The sequence below is a fragment of the Pleurodeles waltl genome, chromosome 11, assembly GCF_031143425.1.
Source record: "Pleurodeles waltl isolate 20211129_DDA chromosome 11, aPleWal1.hap1.20221129, whole genome shotgun sequence".
NCBI classification, from domain to species: Eukaryota; Metazoa; Chordata; class Amphibia; order Caudata; family Salamandridae; genus Pleurodeles; species Pleurodeles waltl.
In genome coordinates, this window is record NC_090450.1 from 929458210 (window position 1) to 929476302 (window position 18093).

Here is an 18093-nt window from a genome sequence, read left to right on the forward strand (position 1 = left end):
ACATTCTCAGCAAGAAAAAGGCTTCTATTCTTGGTTTTGCCTCATAAACCAGAAAACAGAGGAGTGTCCATCCATCATACACCTCCAGAAATTAACAAGTATTTCCGGAAACAATCCTTTTATATGGTCTCCTTCAGCACAGGATATATATATATATATATATTCTGCAGTTCTTCCATTTGGCTTCAGATCAGCTTTTTCGGGAAGGGTTTCCCCAACTTCGACAACTTGTTGATAAAAGCATCAACAACATTTCAAGCGTCCAAGGCCGCAGAGGCTTGCCTAAAGTTGTTTCACAGGCTGTCTTCTTGTGAATTATCAGAGATATTCAACTCCTCCATCAAAGAAGATACTTTCTGTTCAATTAGCTTTTGGGCGTCAGGTCCTCAGTGAGCAATAGGATCCCTCTTGTACGCCTGAAAATTAATGCCTTACAGGAGCAGCTACAAAAATAATAGATTCAATCAAACAAATCATTTCAGGGCCTGATGAATTTTCACATAGGTGATGGAAGCTCTAATCTGGTAGTCTCCGACTACAAATGCTTCCCTGGGAAGCTGGGGCAGTCATCTACAGAACCTCTAATTCGAGGACAGTGGTCTCTGCTCCAGAAGAGCATACATATCATTCACCTAGATCTCAAAACCAGCTGTCTGGTCTCTAAATTTTCCTGCCAATGTAGCAGAGTCTTCGGTGTTAGTTCTCAAGGACAGTACTACCAGCATGCAATAAGTGAATAAACAAAGCAGCAATATTCTTGGCGCTGTCCAAGGAAGACCAGGAAATTTGGTGTCAGCTAATGACACACAGGATAACTCTTCGGGCTGAACATAGTCCCTGGACTAGAAATCTCATAGCAGGCATGCTAAACAAAACTGGAAACAGCCTCCAAGAAGGAGAATTTGATAATTTGGCTCTAAGCATGATCATCTTCTTCTGGGCAAACTGGCTCTACATCCCTTTGCAACAAACAAAACCGGAAAATTCTAGTTCTATGCAAGTTGGCATCCACAACTAGGATCTTGGTGGAATGCCTTTCGACAGATGCTCCAGGATCTATATCTACCTTTTTCCACAATACCTTTAACACCAAAGATTCTCACCAAGAGGAAAGCAAAGCAGTGTTCTCTTGTCCTGATATCCCCCAGGTGGCTAGTTCAGCATTGGTTCACTGCACTGAGCTCCTCCTGCTATCAGAACACAACCACATTCACCTACCAACATTCTGTAAACCTTTGATGATAAACTAGGGCCAGGCCCCTCATCCTGACCTGACTTCTCTCCTCTTAAGCGCACAGCTCCTAAATTCCATTGATCCGAAGATCTCAATATTCCTCAGGATTGCAGGTGGATTCTCTCCAAGGAGGAGGCCACGATAAGGACACGTAAACGTTAATGGAAAAGTTTCTGCCTGTGGCGCCAAAAAATCAACATCCTCTACTAGCATAATCGGGCAAATAACTATCCTATCTCCTTTCAATAGCTCAGTCACAGTTGGTACATGCGTCCGTTAAGGGACAGCTTACAGCATTATCAAGCTATAACTGTTCATCACATTTTTACTTTCTACTCTTGCAGAATCATCAAACAATTCATAAAAGATTTATTCAGTGTTTTCCTACAGAAAGGGCTGCTTCCTCGGACTGGCACATGAACATACTTCTATTTCAACTCATGAAAAGATAATTCGAACCCATTCTCAGAGCACATCTCATATTTCTTGCATGGAAGGTTGTCTTGTTACTGGTGCTCACCTCGAAAAGTGGGGTAGAGAAGATGCAGGCTTTCTCAACACAAGAGCCTTCTTGCATCACACAGGCAATTTAGTTCTTCTCTGAACCAATCCACAGATTTACTCCCAGGGTTCATTTTAGATTTTGCCTCAATGAGCCTTTAATATTTCAAACTTTTCTCCTGAATTCAACATCATCAGCTGAGAGGTCTATTCATACTCTAGGTATCAAGTGATATCTACAATTTCTACTTACTTCGCACTAAACAACTGATGTGAACTGACAAACTGTTGGACTCAGATAGTCACACTTGTTAAGAGTGCTCCTGTCATAATGGCAACCATCGCTGAATGAATTTCAGCTGCAATCCAGTCCTGCCACTCAGACTAGCAATCCCCTCACAGAGAAAAGTAGGATGCATTCAACTGGGGCAGTTCCACTTCAGATACTTAGTTTGGGGAAGTACCTCTGGAGAAGATGTGTCTGATGCGACTTGGAAAAGTGTGCATATTATTCATGCAGCATTTTTACCTGAAATCGGCGCAGCGCAATCATACAGTGGTTGGATTGGTTTTACTATACCACTTATTTCATTAAGAGGAGCTTCTTTTGGTTCCATGCGTTTATGTATTCATGCAGATTTTAATGCAGGATGTGTCTATATGGATATATATACATATATATATGTGTATATATGTATATATATATATGTATATGTGTATGTGTATGTATATGTGTATATGTGTATATGTATGTATCTATGTATGTGTATATATATATATATATATATATGTATGTATGTGTGTATATATATATATATATATATATATACTTATTACGTTGCATATGAATGTTATGTATATATTTTCTACCCACCATCCAGTATTTGCGCTAATACTATAAGATATACAAATACAGTAACTGCTTGCTGTTCTGATTCAAGCATGTTAATCTATGAAATATCCAATACTGGAGAAGAAAATAAGTTACTTACCTGTAACTGCAGTTCTCCAGTATTGGTATCTTTCATAGATTCACATGCTTGAATCATTCTCCGTCGTTGAGATGGTAACTTATTTTCTTATAGTCACTGTTCTGACGAAAGTCAACCCTCATGTCTTCATTTCAGTTCGCTTTCTAGAACTGCAGAAGTACTCTCAATACTGCTGTGGTCTGCTGTGTACTTTAGAAAATGTTTTCATGCATCTGAAAGGACTGCTCTGATGCCCGAATCCTGCCATGAACACTCAGAGGCCTGCCCTACTGCTTGAGCCCTGTTCCACTGCTTGAACCCAGGACTACCAGAGTGACTCCAAAGGCTAGTTGGTTGACCTCTGAATCAGAGCCTCAGGGACAGAGCCATCTTGAACCAGCACCTGGAAGCTGCCTGAGTACATCCTTACCTTCCAAGTGGTGCATCTCCAATCCTGAATTCATGGAAGTGGTGCTAAAAGTGCCCAGATAGCCAAAATCTAAAACTTGGGACTTGAAAATTTTTGCCTAAAAAGTGCTCTGAGAACTGAGAGGATACTTGGACTTACCTGCTCATAGATCCATCCAAACTGCATTGCTGGTTAATCTGACGTAGCCGTAGCTCCTGCTATGTTCTTCTCTGCAGTAGCAAATCCTGTTCAGCAGCTCTTCACACAAGGGATATTCAGCCTTTTGGAGGCCTCATCGGCTGCACCTTGTAACTTCGTCCCGCTGGAGGTTTTCGACTTGCAAAGAAGAGACTTTCGGGCTCATTACGAGTTTGGCAGTCCCAACGTGGACCGCCAAACTTGCGGCGAGGATGCCACCACCATGACAGTGGCACCTGCCCTATCGCAAGGTTTCTGCCAACTGGCTGACTGGTGGAAACCTTGAAATAAAGAGTTCCTGTGGGTCTGACCGGCGGAAACAGTTCTACGAGATAGCACTCGGCTCCCTTAAAGGAGCCGAGTGCTATCTCGTAACACAGAGGGAGCCGTCTAGCACCCTCAGAATGCGCACTGTCTTCAAAGCAGACAGTGCTCATTCTGATGGTGCTGGGCGGAGGGGGCCCCTGCACTTGTTCCTCGCCAGCCTTTTCATGGTGATGAAACAGCCATTAAAAGCTGGCGGAGAACAAGGTTATAATCACCGCCCCACTGATTTCCACCATGACCGCTGTCACCTCATCGGGATCTAGGATCCTGGCAGAGACGGCGGTCGGATGGCAGTTCGACCACCAAACTTGTAATGTGGTGGTCGGACCACCACAGCTGCAGTGGTCCAACTGCAACCATGAGGCTGGGGGGCTCTTGTGACCGCCAGCCTCATATTGAGGCCCTAAGTCCAAATTTAGAAATCTTCACCACAACTCTGTCCAGCAGCTCTCTGATGACGATGCCTCCTCCTCAGACACCACCTGCAGTCTTGCCCCGGGTAAACTTAATCTTCTCAGACATTTTTTCACAAAATGTCTTCTAAGTCTGGAGGTAAATCCAACCAGCTCCACTCCACTACTTGTATCTGACCCACGCTCCATTGCGGTTGTCCATAACTTTCAACTTTGACACGATTTCACATGACTATGGCCCTCATTACGACCTTGGTGGGCTCAAGATCGGACCGCCGGGCGGCCGCCAATGCAGCCGCACTCCTGCCGCGGCCATTTGGAGATCCCCGCCGGCCCAGCTGGGATCTCGGCTGCAACACAGGAGCCGGCTCCAAATGGAGCCGGCGGTGTTGCGGCTGTGCGACGGGTGCAGTTGCACCCGTCGCGCATTTCACTGTCTGCATAGCAGACATTGAAAAGCTGCACAGGGCCCTGTCAGGGGCCAGTGGCATGGGCCGTGCAGGAGCCCCCAGGGGCCCCGCGACTCCCCGTACTGCCAGCCTTTTCCTGGCGGTTCAAACCGCCAGGAAAAGGCTGGCGGTAGGGGGACTCGTAATCCCCTGGGCAGTGCTGCTAGCAACGCTGCCCTGGTGGATTACTACCACCGGGGCCATTGTGGCGGGAAACCGCCGGCCCCGGTGGTGCGACCATGGCGCTTCTGCCGCGGTCGTAATGACCTGCAAAGCACCACCAGCCTGTTGGCGGTGCTTCGTCATAACAGCCCTGGCGGTCTTGTACCGCCAGGGTTGTAATGACCTACTATATGTCCACGGTTGGTGCTCTGATCTTTTAGGTGCTAGTATTTACCTTAAACTTTAAAAATTCATAACTCCTGATTTACTGTTTGGATTTTTGTGATTTTGGTGCCGAATAATTTATTAAAATGTATTTTATTCTTCTAAATTGGTGTGAGATTTTTCTTGTGTTGTATTTTCACTTTATTACTGTTTGCATGCTGCATAAATACCTTACACATTGCATCTAAGTTAAGCCTGACTGCTTTTGTGCCAAGCCACTAAAGGGGTAAGGACAGGTTAATGTTGTGACTTTAGTGGTTCACAATGGCAGGGATTGTGGCTGTTGATTGAGGAGGGTTCCCCCTACTCAACCAACAATCTAATTTTTCACAAAAATGTAACATTGATAACTTTACTACTATTCCATTTGCACTCTCTGGAAACTCAAAGCATGCATTGATATATTTTTTGTTATGTGATCCAGGTCCCCGAGGAAGAAAAAGAACTGGTGATTGCAATCAAAGATAAGTGGGAAGATCTTGTACATGAATCTGATGAAGTAGACCATAGCCTTGGGCGTGTTAAAAAGACCTTTACGCAGGTGAATTTATTTCAAGTTTCATGGTTTAACAGTAAGAGCTGGGAAACGTAATGAACAGAATGAACATATTTACTAAATTTTGCTTCTCACAGATTACTAGAGACCAGATTACAGAGTATAAGAAAGAACTGGTTGAGTTTGCAGAGAGATTTCGCACGGAAGGGCCTGGTGCAGTTGGGGAGGATCTTGACGCAGGTAAGAGGATATCCATGTTTTTATTTTCATTAGTAAGTTTTAATTGTTTTTTTTTTGGGAATGAGATGATGCATTTTGTTTCAAAAGGAGAAAGGATACTGTGCCAATGGTGGCTAAGAATAGTGTGGGGTGTCCTTTAATATAACATTTTAAACATTTTCAATGGTTTTTAAATTAGTTTTACAAGATCAACCATAGAACAAAATAATCACTCTGCCAACCCTAGTCTGCCCACAACTTGGTCATAATGCTATAATCTTGACCTTCCTGTTGGACAAGAGATGCCAGGATTCGTTGTACACTACAACTAACCAACATCGTTGGTAAGGCACAAGAGGGGGTAAAGGTTCCTTTTCAGGGGCTCCTCAGCTCTAAGGTAAAAAAACATATAATTCATCGCAGCCCTGGGATAGTGAAAATGATCATCCCTCACAGCACTAAGGTAGAAAATCTCACACCAGAAGCTAGTGAAAAATATCATCCCTCCCACTCTAATGAGTTGAAGGGACTTTTGCTTGCTGCAGAATCTTTCCTTTTGAGTTTGTCTTTACCATAGTGACTGTAGAGATGACTTTTGGGTTTATAATCTGATAAATGGAATGCAGGTAGGAGTTTGTTTTCTCATTAAAAGAATAAGAAATTGCTCCAACATGCATATAGTGCTCTTTTTCCCTGTGCTTGGGGACCATTCTACATTTTCCCAGCCTGCATCTGCAGTGTCTGACTTGACGGACCCTGGCAAGAAAAAAATGAGCTACTGTTGTCTTTCCCTCAACAGGATGGGATGACATCACTGTGACCTGGTGAACCTTTGGTGAACAGGCCACAAGTTTAGAGGTTTACATTACCTGCACATCTCCATGCTAGTATCTTAACTTACATTTCCCAATAGTACTTCTCTTTTCCTGCACCTTTCGCTACCATAAGTCTCCATTCATCTCTGACAGGTCTTCTTGCTTATAAATCTACCACTTCCAGTTCTCACCTCTCTCTGCCCACACCTTTCCCTGCCTACTTTTCTCCTTTCTCATATCTCTCCCTAACAGTACTTCTCCTCGCCCATACCTTTCACAGCCTGCACCCAATCTACATCTCGCCCAGCCCTTACTTTTCCCAGCCTCAACAATACCTGCTGGTACCTATCACAGCCTGTATGTTTGCCCGCTTGTACCTCTGTCATTCACACTCTTACCTGCTGGTTTATTTCCCTGCTTGCACCTTTCAACGCTCCCTGCTTGTTCCTCTCCCTGCTCACATATTTCCCTTTCTGCATTCCTTCCAGCACACTCTTCTCCTTGCTCGCACCACTTCTCGCTGGACCACACTCTCCCCTATTTCTGCTTGTTTGTGCCTTTCTCTTCCACATTTCTATGAAAACATTATTTAAATTGTAACGTGTCACACACGTCGCAAGGCCTCCTGACGTTGCTAATGCTTGTTTTATTAATGTTGTACACTTGGTCTGATAAATAAAGGAATCTGCAGTTAGGGTTTTCTCTGGAAAAGCTGAAAGACTGAAAGGACAAGGAACATTTAACAGATATGGTTCTGTGGTTGCTCCTGACAAGATTTGAAGTTAAACCTTTTGGGAAATGGAATAGCTCATTTTCTAAATCTTCCACACCCGGTGTATTTTCCCCAAATTCTGCAGTGCATCATTATGTTTATAAAATGTATTAAAAAGTACAACACTGTTTGATGTAACTTTTTCTGACTAATTCCTTAAATAGTTTGGTTGTGATTTTAGATGTTTGAATCATGTGGTGGCATCACGCATTGCAAAGCGTATTTGTACATCACTTTAACAAAGGTTTCTGAAACACAATGAGATATCTATATGTCTGGTTCTTGTAGGGTTGGACAGACTCCTAATATATGAAAAAGAGCTGGCAAGACATGAAAAAAGACGCCAGGAATTGGCGAATGCAGAAAAGTTGTTTGATCTTCCAATCACCATGTATCCGGACCTTCTACAGGTGCAGAAAGAAATGAAGGGTCTCAGAGAAATATATGAAATTTACAAGGCGCAAAAGGTAAGTTGTGATTGCCGTATTGAAATTCTTAGCAAAGTAATCACGCCTATGAAAACAATATAGGAAAACTACAACTAAATATGATAGCAATCAGGCATCATGATCCTGGGCACCTAGGACTGATTTTCTGAGGATTTCCTGTCTTGAGAGTGTCCTCACACGTGTCCAAGACAGGAAAGATGGACCTGGTTTAGGCAGGGTTCATGACGGTCTTAAGACAATCTTAGAGAGGAAATTCCATCCAACACCTTTATTGGGCATTGAATGGCAAGTAAGGAGAACGATAACTGACTAAGGAATGGGCTTCCTACTCTATTCAGTGTTTGACTCCCAAAAGATAGCCCCTGAAGGAGAAGGAAAAGTTACTTTTCTATGATCTTGATTCTCCTTCAGATGAATTGTAGGAAGCTGGCCTGGTATTTGGTGGACACCTATGGTTTTGGCACCTTATACCAGGTTCAGGCAACCCCTATTAGTGAATGAAGACGGTGTCTGGGAAGCCAGGGCTCTCTAGAGGTAGCTGTGGATGAGCAGCCAAGACTTATCTAGGAGGAGGGTAAAGCACTTACAATACCACAGCAATCAGACAGTAGCTTATCTCACTTGAAAGGAACAGAGTGTTGCAAAAATAAAGGTACTTTATTATAGTAACACTGAACTAGATAAATGGTAGGTGGTCCCCACAACTGGGGGTAAGTACATACTATATATATATATATATATATATATATACACACACACACACACACACACACACAATAATAATAGTTAGGAATTGGCATAGGAAACAACAAGCACTGGAAAAATAGATAGGGGCCTAGGGGAGGGCCAAACCATATACTAGACCCCCAGCACAGCAGAGGTAAGTACCTGGTTTTCCCAAGGACTAACTTGAGGGGTATGATTCCGACATATTTGACACCAAACATGCCCAGGTTCGGAGTTACCATTATGTAGTTGGACCGCAGGTATGTGACTTGTGGCCACTACACAGGTAAAATGACTTCCCCTCACTTATGAAGTCCAGTGCATTGGAAATGGAGTTCGTAAGGGTACCTCTGCTCATGCAGGGGTGCCCTCACACACAGGGACCTGCACCGTGCCCTTTGGGCTGGAAGGGCCTACCATATGGGTGACTTAAAGTGACCTTGTGTAGTGACTTGTGGTGGAAGGGCGCATGCACCTTTTCACAAAAAGCTACAACCGCAGGCCTGTAGACACATTTTGCATGGGCTCCCATGGGTGATATAGTACATGCTGCAGTAAATGCTGCAGCCCATTGGGGCTGACTCCTGGTGTACCAATAGGCAGGGTACCTAGGTACTATATACTAGGGACTTATAAGGGGACACCAGTATACCAATTGTGGAGTGCACAAAGGTCCAAGGTAACCAAATTTGGAGGGAGAGAGAGAGCACACTCACGGGGGTCCTGGTTAGCAGGACCCCAGTGAAAACAGTCTAAGCACATTGACAACAGGCAAAAAGTAGGGGTAACCATGCTTACAAAGAGGGCACTTTCCTACAAGAATCACCATTGTAATCATAGGCAACCCACCTTTTTCGTGCCAGAGGACTGATATTGATTGCCTCTAGTGCAGGATCCCAAGTCTTCATGCAATAAAGCTGGGGGGAAAAGTTCAGGGGCCCAAATATTTTCATAAGTGCTTGCCGTGGCACTGTGGAATGCCAGGGTTTCCAAATGTCAAGGCTGCCTAGTTTGATTCCACTATATGCCTCTTTCTTTCACAACTGTACACTTCCTGTCTCACTCTAGAAAGTACTTTTCATCCCCACTTTCTTCCTTTTACACTGTTTTTACAGCAGTAATATTGACTGTAATGAAAACACATAACCTTTCCAAATTTCCCTGGTTTTGATATTCATATTTAATTTGGGGAATTTGTTCAGAATTAAAGGATTTCCTCCCTAGTAGACAACTAGGCCTCAATCTGTCCCTGTAGAAGCACCAGTACTAACTCTTCAAGATGTGACAGATTCTCAAAATCCCCTTGTGTATCATCTAGCTTCTGTTCCTTCCACCTTTTCACACCCTACCATTCGAACCACACAGCAGCTTGACTTAACAGCCACTTTACCTCTGGCTGCATTAAAAAATAAGCACTCAGTATCAATCTTCAGCAAGGCACATCCTCCGGTCCTGAAGTCCATTTCCCAAAGTAGTCTTCCTCCACTGTGACACCACCAATTTTCCTGTGAGGTTTTCCTTTTACTGTTCTACACACTGTAGGAAGCTAGCCTGGTGTGCGGTGGGTACCTAAGGTACTTACACTTTATACCAGGTCCAGGTATCCCCTATTAGTGTAGTGTAGACAGTGCCTAGAAGCCATGCTCCCTAGAGGTAGCTGTGGATGAGCAGCCAAGGCTTATCTAGGAGACATGCAAAGCTCAGCGATACCACTGTAGTCACACAGCGCTTACACACATGAAGGAAAACACTCAGTGTTGCAAAAATAAAGGTACTTTATTTTAGTGACACAATTACTAAAAAGTAGTAGATATGCAACTCTCCAAAAGGAGGTAAGTAGCACACTAAATATGTACACTAGTAATCAGAAATAGGCATAAATAGCAGTAGAAAACAGTGCAATAGCAATAGACAATAGTGACCCTAGTTTGAGCCCAAACCATATACTAAACAAATGGAATGTGAATGCAGGACCCCCACCCAGGTAACTGGAATCTGTAGAGGGGAGCTGGAGGAACTAGGAATCCCAAAAGGTAAGTACCACAGTGCCCCCCAGCGACCAGGAAGAAAGGAGTAAGTTACTGGTTTTTCCCCAGACCACCAAAAGGGCTGACAAGAAGAATAATGCACCACCCAGACAAGACTGCAAGAAACCAGCGGTGGATTCCTGAAGAAGAAGACCTGAAAAAGAAGGGGACCAAGTCCAGAAGTCGCAGGAGTGTTTGGTGATAAGTTCCTGGAGGATGCAGTCGATGTCCCACGTTGGATGGAAGATTGCAGTCTGTCTGTGGTGTGGAAAAGCCACCAGCAAGCCTTGTCAAAGGCAGGAGTCGAAGTAGACAAAATGTGGAGCTGCCGGGGACCAGCAAGGTCCAGGAGGACTTAGCCCATGGAGGGGAGCCCCAAGGGACTCTCAGCGATGCAGAGAGTCCACAGAAGAAAAGGTAGCCCCCACAGGAGACCCACTGGAAGAAGACCTAGGAGTCGCAGAGAAGCCCAGGCAGCACAACTGAAGAAGGGTCGCACGCCGCAGGAGAAGCACGCAGAGAGCTGTATATTGCAGGGAAGAGGGCTGGGCCCACACTGAGCCTTAAGATCCTTTGGAGGATATGCCAACAAGCCATGGTAGCAGCAAGAGACATGGTGCACGGGGGTACTGTCCTGCGAGGGATGGCAAGGGCTTACCTTCACCAAAGTTGGACAGATGGCAGAGAGGACGAAGGGGACCCCTCCAGACAGCCATCTGTGGTGCATGATCCACACATCTCAGGATGAGAGAAGATCCACGCAGTCTGTCGTTGTTGCAGTTGGTGCCAGCCGATGCAGGGGAATAACTGCTTCACTCCAAGGGAGATACCTTCTTCCTTCTTATGCAGACTGAAGACTTGCTGCCCTCAGAGGATGCACAACTGGGGAAATGTTGCAGAAGCTGGAAGGAGACGTCTAAACAATCTTGTAAGCAGAGTCGTCGTCATGGTTGCAGATTGTTGGTTCCTGGAGGGTTCAGTTGCAGTTGCAGTGGCCAGAAGTTGAACTAAAAGATGCAGAGGAATCCTGCTAGAGTCTTGCTTGTCAAATCTGAGGACCCACCCAAGAGGGAGACCCTAAATAGCCCTGGAAAGGGGATTGATCAGGAGGGGGCTCTGACGTCGCCTGCCTGACCTGGCCACTCAGATGCTCCCAGAGGCCTCTGCCCACCTTGTATTCAAGATGGCAGAATCAAGGAGCCCTCTGGAGGAGCTCTGGACACCACTACTGGGGTGTTGATGGACAGGGGAGTGGTCATTCCCCTTTCTATTGTCCAGTTTCACGCCAGAGCAGGGACTGGAGGTCCCTGAACTGGTGCAGACTGGATCATGGAAGGAGGTCACCAAATGTGCCCTTCAAAGAATACCAGTGGCTTGGGGAGGCTACCCCTTCCAAGCCATGTAACACTTATTTTCAAAGGGAGAGGGTGTTACCCCCCTCTCCAAAAAGAAATCTCTTGTTCTGCCTTCCTGGACTTGAGCTGTTCAAGCAGCAGGAGGGCAAAAAACTGTCTGAGGGGTAGTAGCAGCTTGGGCTGCCCGGAAAACCCCAGAAAGCTGGTAGGAGAAATGCTAGGAGTCCTATACGGACCCACCAGAGTGCATGGAATCATACTTCCAATACTGGCAACAGTATTGGGGTATGATTCTGACATGTTTGATACCAAACATTCTTAGGTTCGGAGTTACCATTATGTAGCTGGACATGGATAGTGACCTATGTCCAGTACACGTGTAAAATGGTGTCCCCGCACTCACGAAGTCCATGAAAACAGAGCTGGAGTACTTGGGGGCACCTCTGCTCATGCAGGGGTGCCCTTACACACAGGTACTTACATCCTCCCCTCTGGGCTAGGAGGGCCTACCAGAGGGGTGACATATAGGCCCTCATTCTGACCCTGGCGGTTCTCTACCGCCAGGGCCAACGGGGGCGGGAGCACCGCCGACAGGCCGGCGGTGCTCCCTTGGTCATTCTGACCGCGGCGCTTTGGCCGTGGTCAGAACGGGAAAACCGGCGGTCTCCCGCCGGTTTTCCACTGACCCTTAGAATCCTCCAAGGCAGCGCAGCTCGCTGCGCCGCCGAGGGGATTCTGACCCCCCCTACCGCCATCCTGTTCATGGCGGGAAAGCCGCCATGAACAGGATGGCGGTAGGGGGGGTCGCGGGGCCCCTGGGGGCCCCTGCCGTGCCCATGGCATGGGCACGGCAGGGGCCCCCTAACAGGGCCCAACTAGGCTTTTCAGTGTCTGCGATGCAGACACTGAAAAGCGCGACGGGTGTTGCTGCACCCGTCGCACGCCTTCCACTCCGCCGGCTCGATTCCGAGCCGGCTTCCTTGTGGAAGGCGCTTTCCCGCTGGGCCGGCGGGCGATCTGAATCAGATCGCCCGCCGGCCCAGCGGGAAAGTCAGAATACCCCTCGCGGTCTATTGACCGCGGGGCGGTATTCAGGCGGCTTCCGACGGGCGGGCGGCAACCGCCGCCCGCCTAGGTCGGAATGACCACCATAGTGACCTGGTGCAGTGACCTGTAGTGAAAAGGGTGCATGCACCCTTTCACGCAGGCTGCTACGGCAGGCCTGCAAATACACTTTGCATGGGCTCCCCATGGGTGGCATAATCCATGCTGCAGCCCTTGGGGGACCCCTGGTGCCTCAGTGCCCTGGGTAGCATATACTAGGGAATTACAAGTGGGCACCAGTATGCCAAATGTAGGGTGTGTGTGGTCCAAGTAACCAAATTTAAAGGGAGAGAGCATAGTCACTGGGGTCCTGGTTAGCAGGATCCCAGTGAACACAGTCAAAACATACTGACAACAGGGAAAACGTGGGGGTAGCCATGCCAGAAAGGTACTTTCCTACACACACTACCATTAGCAGTCTTCCACCAACCCAAGCCTTGTGCCGTGCAACCATTTACCTGAACGATGTACATTAGCTCTGTTTAATATGTATTTTTGACAGGTAAGTGCCTACAGAAACAAATAGAAACTGCACGTTATTTCTGTAGTCTAAATTAAAGATACAAATATGTTTCCAAATGTTTATTTTCTGTGTTTACATATAAAATAAAGGATTGTGGTCTGTTGTTCTCTGGAATCCTAAATGTCCCTAGTGAAAATGTAGTGGTATTGCCTCACAGAACTCTCCTGGACAGAAGACTGGGGCTGTTTCCTCTAATGTGCAGAAGCTGTCATCTGGACCTCCCACCCATCAAAAGTCAGAAATGATGCAGTTAAAGAGTTGCTCTTTATTCCTGGTCTTTGACTCCCTGTTCTGTTGTTACAATAGCAATGTCTTTTTCACTTTGCACCGGTCATTAGGAGGCCAGGGTTTGCATGCAAATGCCAGAGTTTTACACATACACAAGAATCTAAATGGCAGAAACTAAAAAGAGAACCCATCTAGAGGAGTGTAAGCATAAAGACACATGACCTAGTGTAAGGACATGCCTCCTTGGCATGGTTACCCCCTAACCTTTTGCCTTTGCTGATGCTAAGTTATGATTTGAAAGTGTGCTGGGACCCTGCTAACCAGGCCCCAGCAAAAGTGTTCTTTGCCTAAACTGTACTTTTGTCTCTACGATTGGCACAACCCTGGCACTCAGGTAAGTCCCTTGTAACTGGTACCCCTGATACCAAGGGCCCTAATGCCAGGGAAGGCCTCTAAGGGCTGCAGCATGTCTTATGCCACCCTGGGGGCCACTCATTCAGCACATGCACACTGCCTCACAGCTTGTGTGTGCTGGTGGGGAGAAAATGACTAAGTCGACATGGCACTCCCCTCAGAGTGCCCTGCCAACCTCACACTGCCTGTGGCATAGGTAAGTCACCCCTCTAGCAGGCCTTACAGCCCTAAGGCAGGGTGCAATATACCACAGGTGAGGGCATATGTGCATGAGCACTATGCCCCTACAGTGTCTAAGCAAAACCTTAGACATTGTAAGTGCAGGGTAGCCATAAGAGTATATGGTCTGGGAGTTTGTCAAACACAAACTCCACAGTTCCATAATGGCTACACTGAAAACTGGGAAGTTTCGTGTCAAACTTCTCAGCACAATAAATGCACACTGATGCCAGTGTGCAGTTTATTGTAAAAATACACCCAGAGGGCATCTTAGAGATGAAAACATACCCGACTTCCAGTGTAGGCTGACCAGTTCCTGCCAGCCTGCCACACACCAGACATGTTGCTGGCCACATGGGGAGAGTGCCTTTGTCACTCTGTGGCCAGGAACAAAGCCTGTACTGGGTGGAGGTGCTTCTCACCTCCCCCTGCAGGAACTGTAACACCTCAAAGGCTCACCCCTTTTGTTACAGCGCCCCAGGGCATCCCAGCTAGTGGAGATGCCCGCCCCTCCGGCCACTGCCCCCACTTTTGGCGGCAAGGCTGGAGGAGATAATGAGAAAAAGAAGGAGGAGTTACACGCTAGTCAGGACAGCCCCTAAGGTGTCCTGAGCTGAGGTGACCCCTGCCTTTAGAAATCCTCCATCTTGAGTTTGGAGGATTCCCCCAATAGGATTAGGGATGTGCCCCCCTCCCCACAGGGAGGAGGCACAAAGAGGGTGTAGTCACCCTCAAGGACAGTAGCCATTGGCTACTGCCCTCCCAGACCTAAACATACCCCTAAATTCAGTATTTAGGGGCTCCCCAGAATCTAGGAAATTAGATTCCTGCAACCTTAACAAAGAAGAAGGACTGCTGACCTGAAGCGCTGCAGAGAAGATGGAGACGACAACTGCCTTGGGCCCAGCCCTACCGGCCTGTCTCCCAACTTTGAAGAAAACTGCAACGCATCCAACAGGGACCAGCGAACTCTGAAGCCTCAGAGGACTGCCCTGCACCCAAGGACCAAGAAACTCCAGTGAACAGCGGCTCTGTTCAAAACCAGCTACTTCTTGGCAACAAAGAAGCAACTTCCAAAGACTTAACGTTTCCCGCCGGAAGCGTGAGACTTCACCCTCTGCACCCGACGCCCCCAGCTCGACCTGCAGAAAACCAACACCTCAGGGAGGACTCCCGGCGACTGCAAGCCTGTGAGTAACCAGAGACGACCCCCCTGAGCCCCCACAGCGATACCTGCAGAGAGAATCCAGAGGCTTACCCTGACCGCGACTGCCTGTATCAAAGGATCCGACGCCTGGAACCAACACTGCACGCGCAGCCCCCAGGACCTGAAGGAACTGAACTCCAGTGCAAGAGCGACCCCCAGGCAACCCTCTGCCTAGCCCAGGTGGTGGCTACCCCAAGGAGCCCCCCCTGTACCTGCCTGCATTGTTGAAGTGACCCCCGGGTCTCTCCATTACTTTCTATACAAAATCTGACATCTGTTTGCACACTGGGTGTACTTTCTGTGCCTTCTTGTGTCCCCCCCGAGTGCCCTACAAAACCCCCCTGGTCTTCCCTCCGAGGACGCAGGTACTCACCTGCTGGCAGACTGGAACCGGGGCACCCCGTTCTCCATAGAAGCCTATGTGTTTTGGGCACCTCTTTGACCTCTGCACCTGACCGGCCCTGAGCTGCTGGTGTGGTAACTTTGGGGTTGCATTGAACCCCCAACGGTGGGCTACCTAAGCCCCAACTTTGAGACTTGTAAGTGTTTTACTTACCTGCAAAACTAACCTTTATTTACCTCCCCCAGGAACTGTTGATTTTTGCTGTGTCCACTTTTGAAATAGCTTATTGCCATTTTTACAAAGACTGTACATGATATTGTGTTCATTCAAAGTTCCTAAAGTATCTAAGTGAAGTACCTTACATTTAAAGTATTAACTGGAAATCTTGAACCTGTGGTTCTTAAAATAAACTAAGAAAATATATTTTTCAATATAAAAACCTATTGGCCTGGAGTAAGTCTTTGAGTGTGTGTTCCTCATTTATTGCCTGTGTGTGTACAACAAATGCTTAACACTACCCTCTGATAAGCCTACTGCTCGACCACACTACCACAAAATAGAGCATTAGAATTATCTACTTTTCCCACTATCTTACCTCTAAGGGGAACCCTTGGACTCTGTGCACACTATTTCTTACTTTGAAATAGTATATACAGAGCCAACTTCCTACATTGGTGGATCAGCGGTGGGGTCTAAGACTTTGCATTTGCTGGACTACTCAGCCAATACCTGATCACACGACTAAATTCCAAAAATTGTCATTAGAAACTGATTTTTGAAATTTGAGCTATTTTTCTAAAATTTTAAAAGTCCTGCTAGGGCCTTGTGTAAGTCCCTGTTAGCATTTCCTTTATAGTTTAAAAGTTTTGTAAAAGTTTGGATTAAGTTCTAGAGATAGTTTTAGATTCTTAAAAAGTATCCCAACTATTAGAGAAATAATGTCTAGCACAGATGAGATGGTAGTGGAACTCAACCTCACCCCTTACCTGCATCTTAGGATGTCAGAGTTAAGGACTCTCTGTAAAATAAAAAATATAAAAACGGTATCAAACCCTACCAAAGTACAGCTCCAGGAGATTTTGGCAGGGTTTGCTAGAGACCACCCCTCTGAAGACAACCTTCCAGAGGGGGAAACTAGTAAAAAGGATGATAATTTCCCCCCTCCTGTCCTAGTTAGGGAGACGAGGGTCCCTCAAACCCTGACTCCACAAGTGATAGTCATAGATGCTGCTTCTCCCACAGGGGAGTCCAGCAACTCTGGAAGCGTTGAGGGCAGCCTCAATGAAGATGACCTCCTGTTAGCCAGGATGGCCAAAAGATTGGCTTTGGAGAGACAGCTCCTAGCCATAGAAAGGGAAAGACAAGAGAAGGGTTTAGCTCCCATCAATGGTGGCAGCAACTTACTCCAGTATTGGAACTTTCATAGATTCACATGCTTGAATCATTCCCCGTCGTCAAGATGGGAGTCCCGGTACAATTTTCACAAGTAATGTTAAAACATATTGAAGAGAAAAAGGCCCTAGGCCTCTTCAATTTCATAGTCTATCAGAGTCATTTTGTGAAAAGGACCAAACCTGATCCTCCACCAATCAGGCGACAGCACCCTTCAGAACCTCCTGAGAGAAGCTCTAGCACCTCAGAATTTCTACCGCACGTCGTACTAGGGAGTCTCCTCAGAGCTCTGCTCTGTCTTCACACCTTTATTCAGCTATTTGTCTCTCAGAGAAACTCATTTATTTGGATTTGTCAGCTATTTTTCAACTATGTCTGAAAAGGAAAAGAAGAGTCTCTTCAGAGACTGCAAGACTTGTGGGAAAAAAAGACTTCATTCTGAAGACCCTCATCAAGACTGCATTTACTGCCTGTACCCAGATCATTCAGCCAAGGACTGTAAGATTTGCCGTAATTTTTCTTCTAAGCCCTAAAAGATAGAAAAGGCAGATTATTAATATGGCTGCAGAAACTAAAACATAGGAAGGATCCAGTTTCTGGTTCTGAGAGTGAGGAATCATCAACATCTAAGAGATCAGCTAAAAGGGCAAGATCACGCTCTAGATCTCCCTCACAAATCTCAAGAAAAGCCCTCAAAAAGACTGCTTCAGGGTCTTATAAGGGTCGCGGCCCATCTTCTTCCCCAACTAAACTCTCAAGTAAAGAGGGGAAAAGACATTCTTCCAGTTCTGAGAGGCACAGGAAATCTTCATCTGTTCCACCATCTGTGCCTTTCAAAAAGCCATCCTCTGTGACTGGAAAAAGGGCCTTGTCGACGGATTCCCTGTCGATGGCACCATCGGTGGGCGCATTGCC

The 18093-nt window shown here is 46.5% G+C and overlaps 1 protein-coding gene across 1 annotated transcript in view; it reads left to right on the forward strand.

The window, feature by feature from the left end:
• DNAH10 (dynein axonemal heavy chain 10) overlaps window positions 1–18093 on the forward strand; it is a 1282131-nt gene that overhangs the window by 451578 nt on the left and 812460 nt on the right. Inside the window, exons 22-24 of the mRNA XM_069215014.1 lie at window positions 5314–5430; window positions 5523–5625; window positions 7480–7658. Coding sequence (XP_069071115.1) covers window positions 5314–5430; window positions 5523–5625; window positions 7480–7658 — 399 coding nt within the window. The remainder of the gene's footprint in view (window positions 1–5313; window positions 5431–5522; window positions 5626–7479; window positions 7659–18093) is intronic.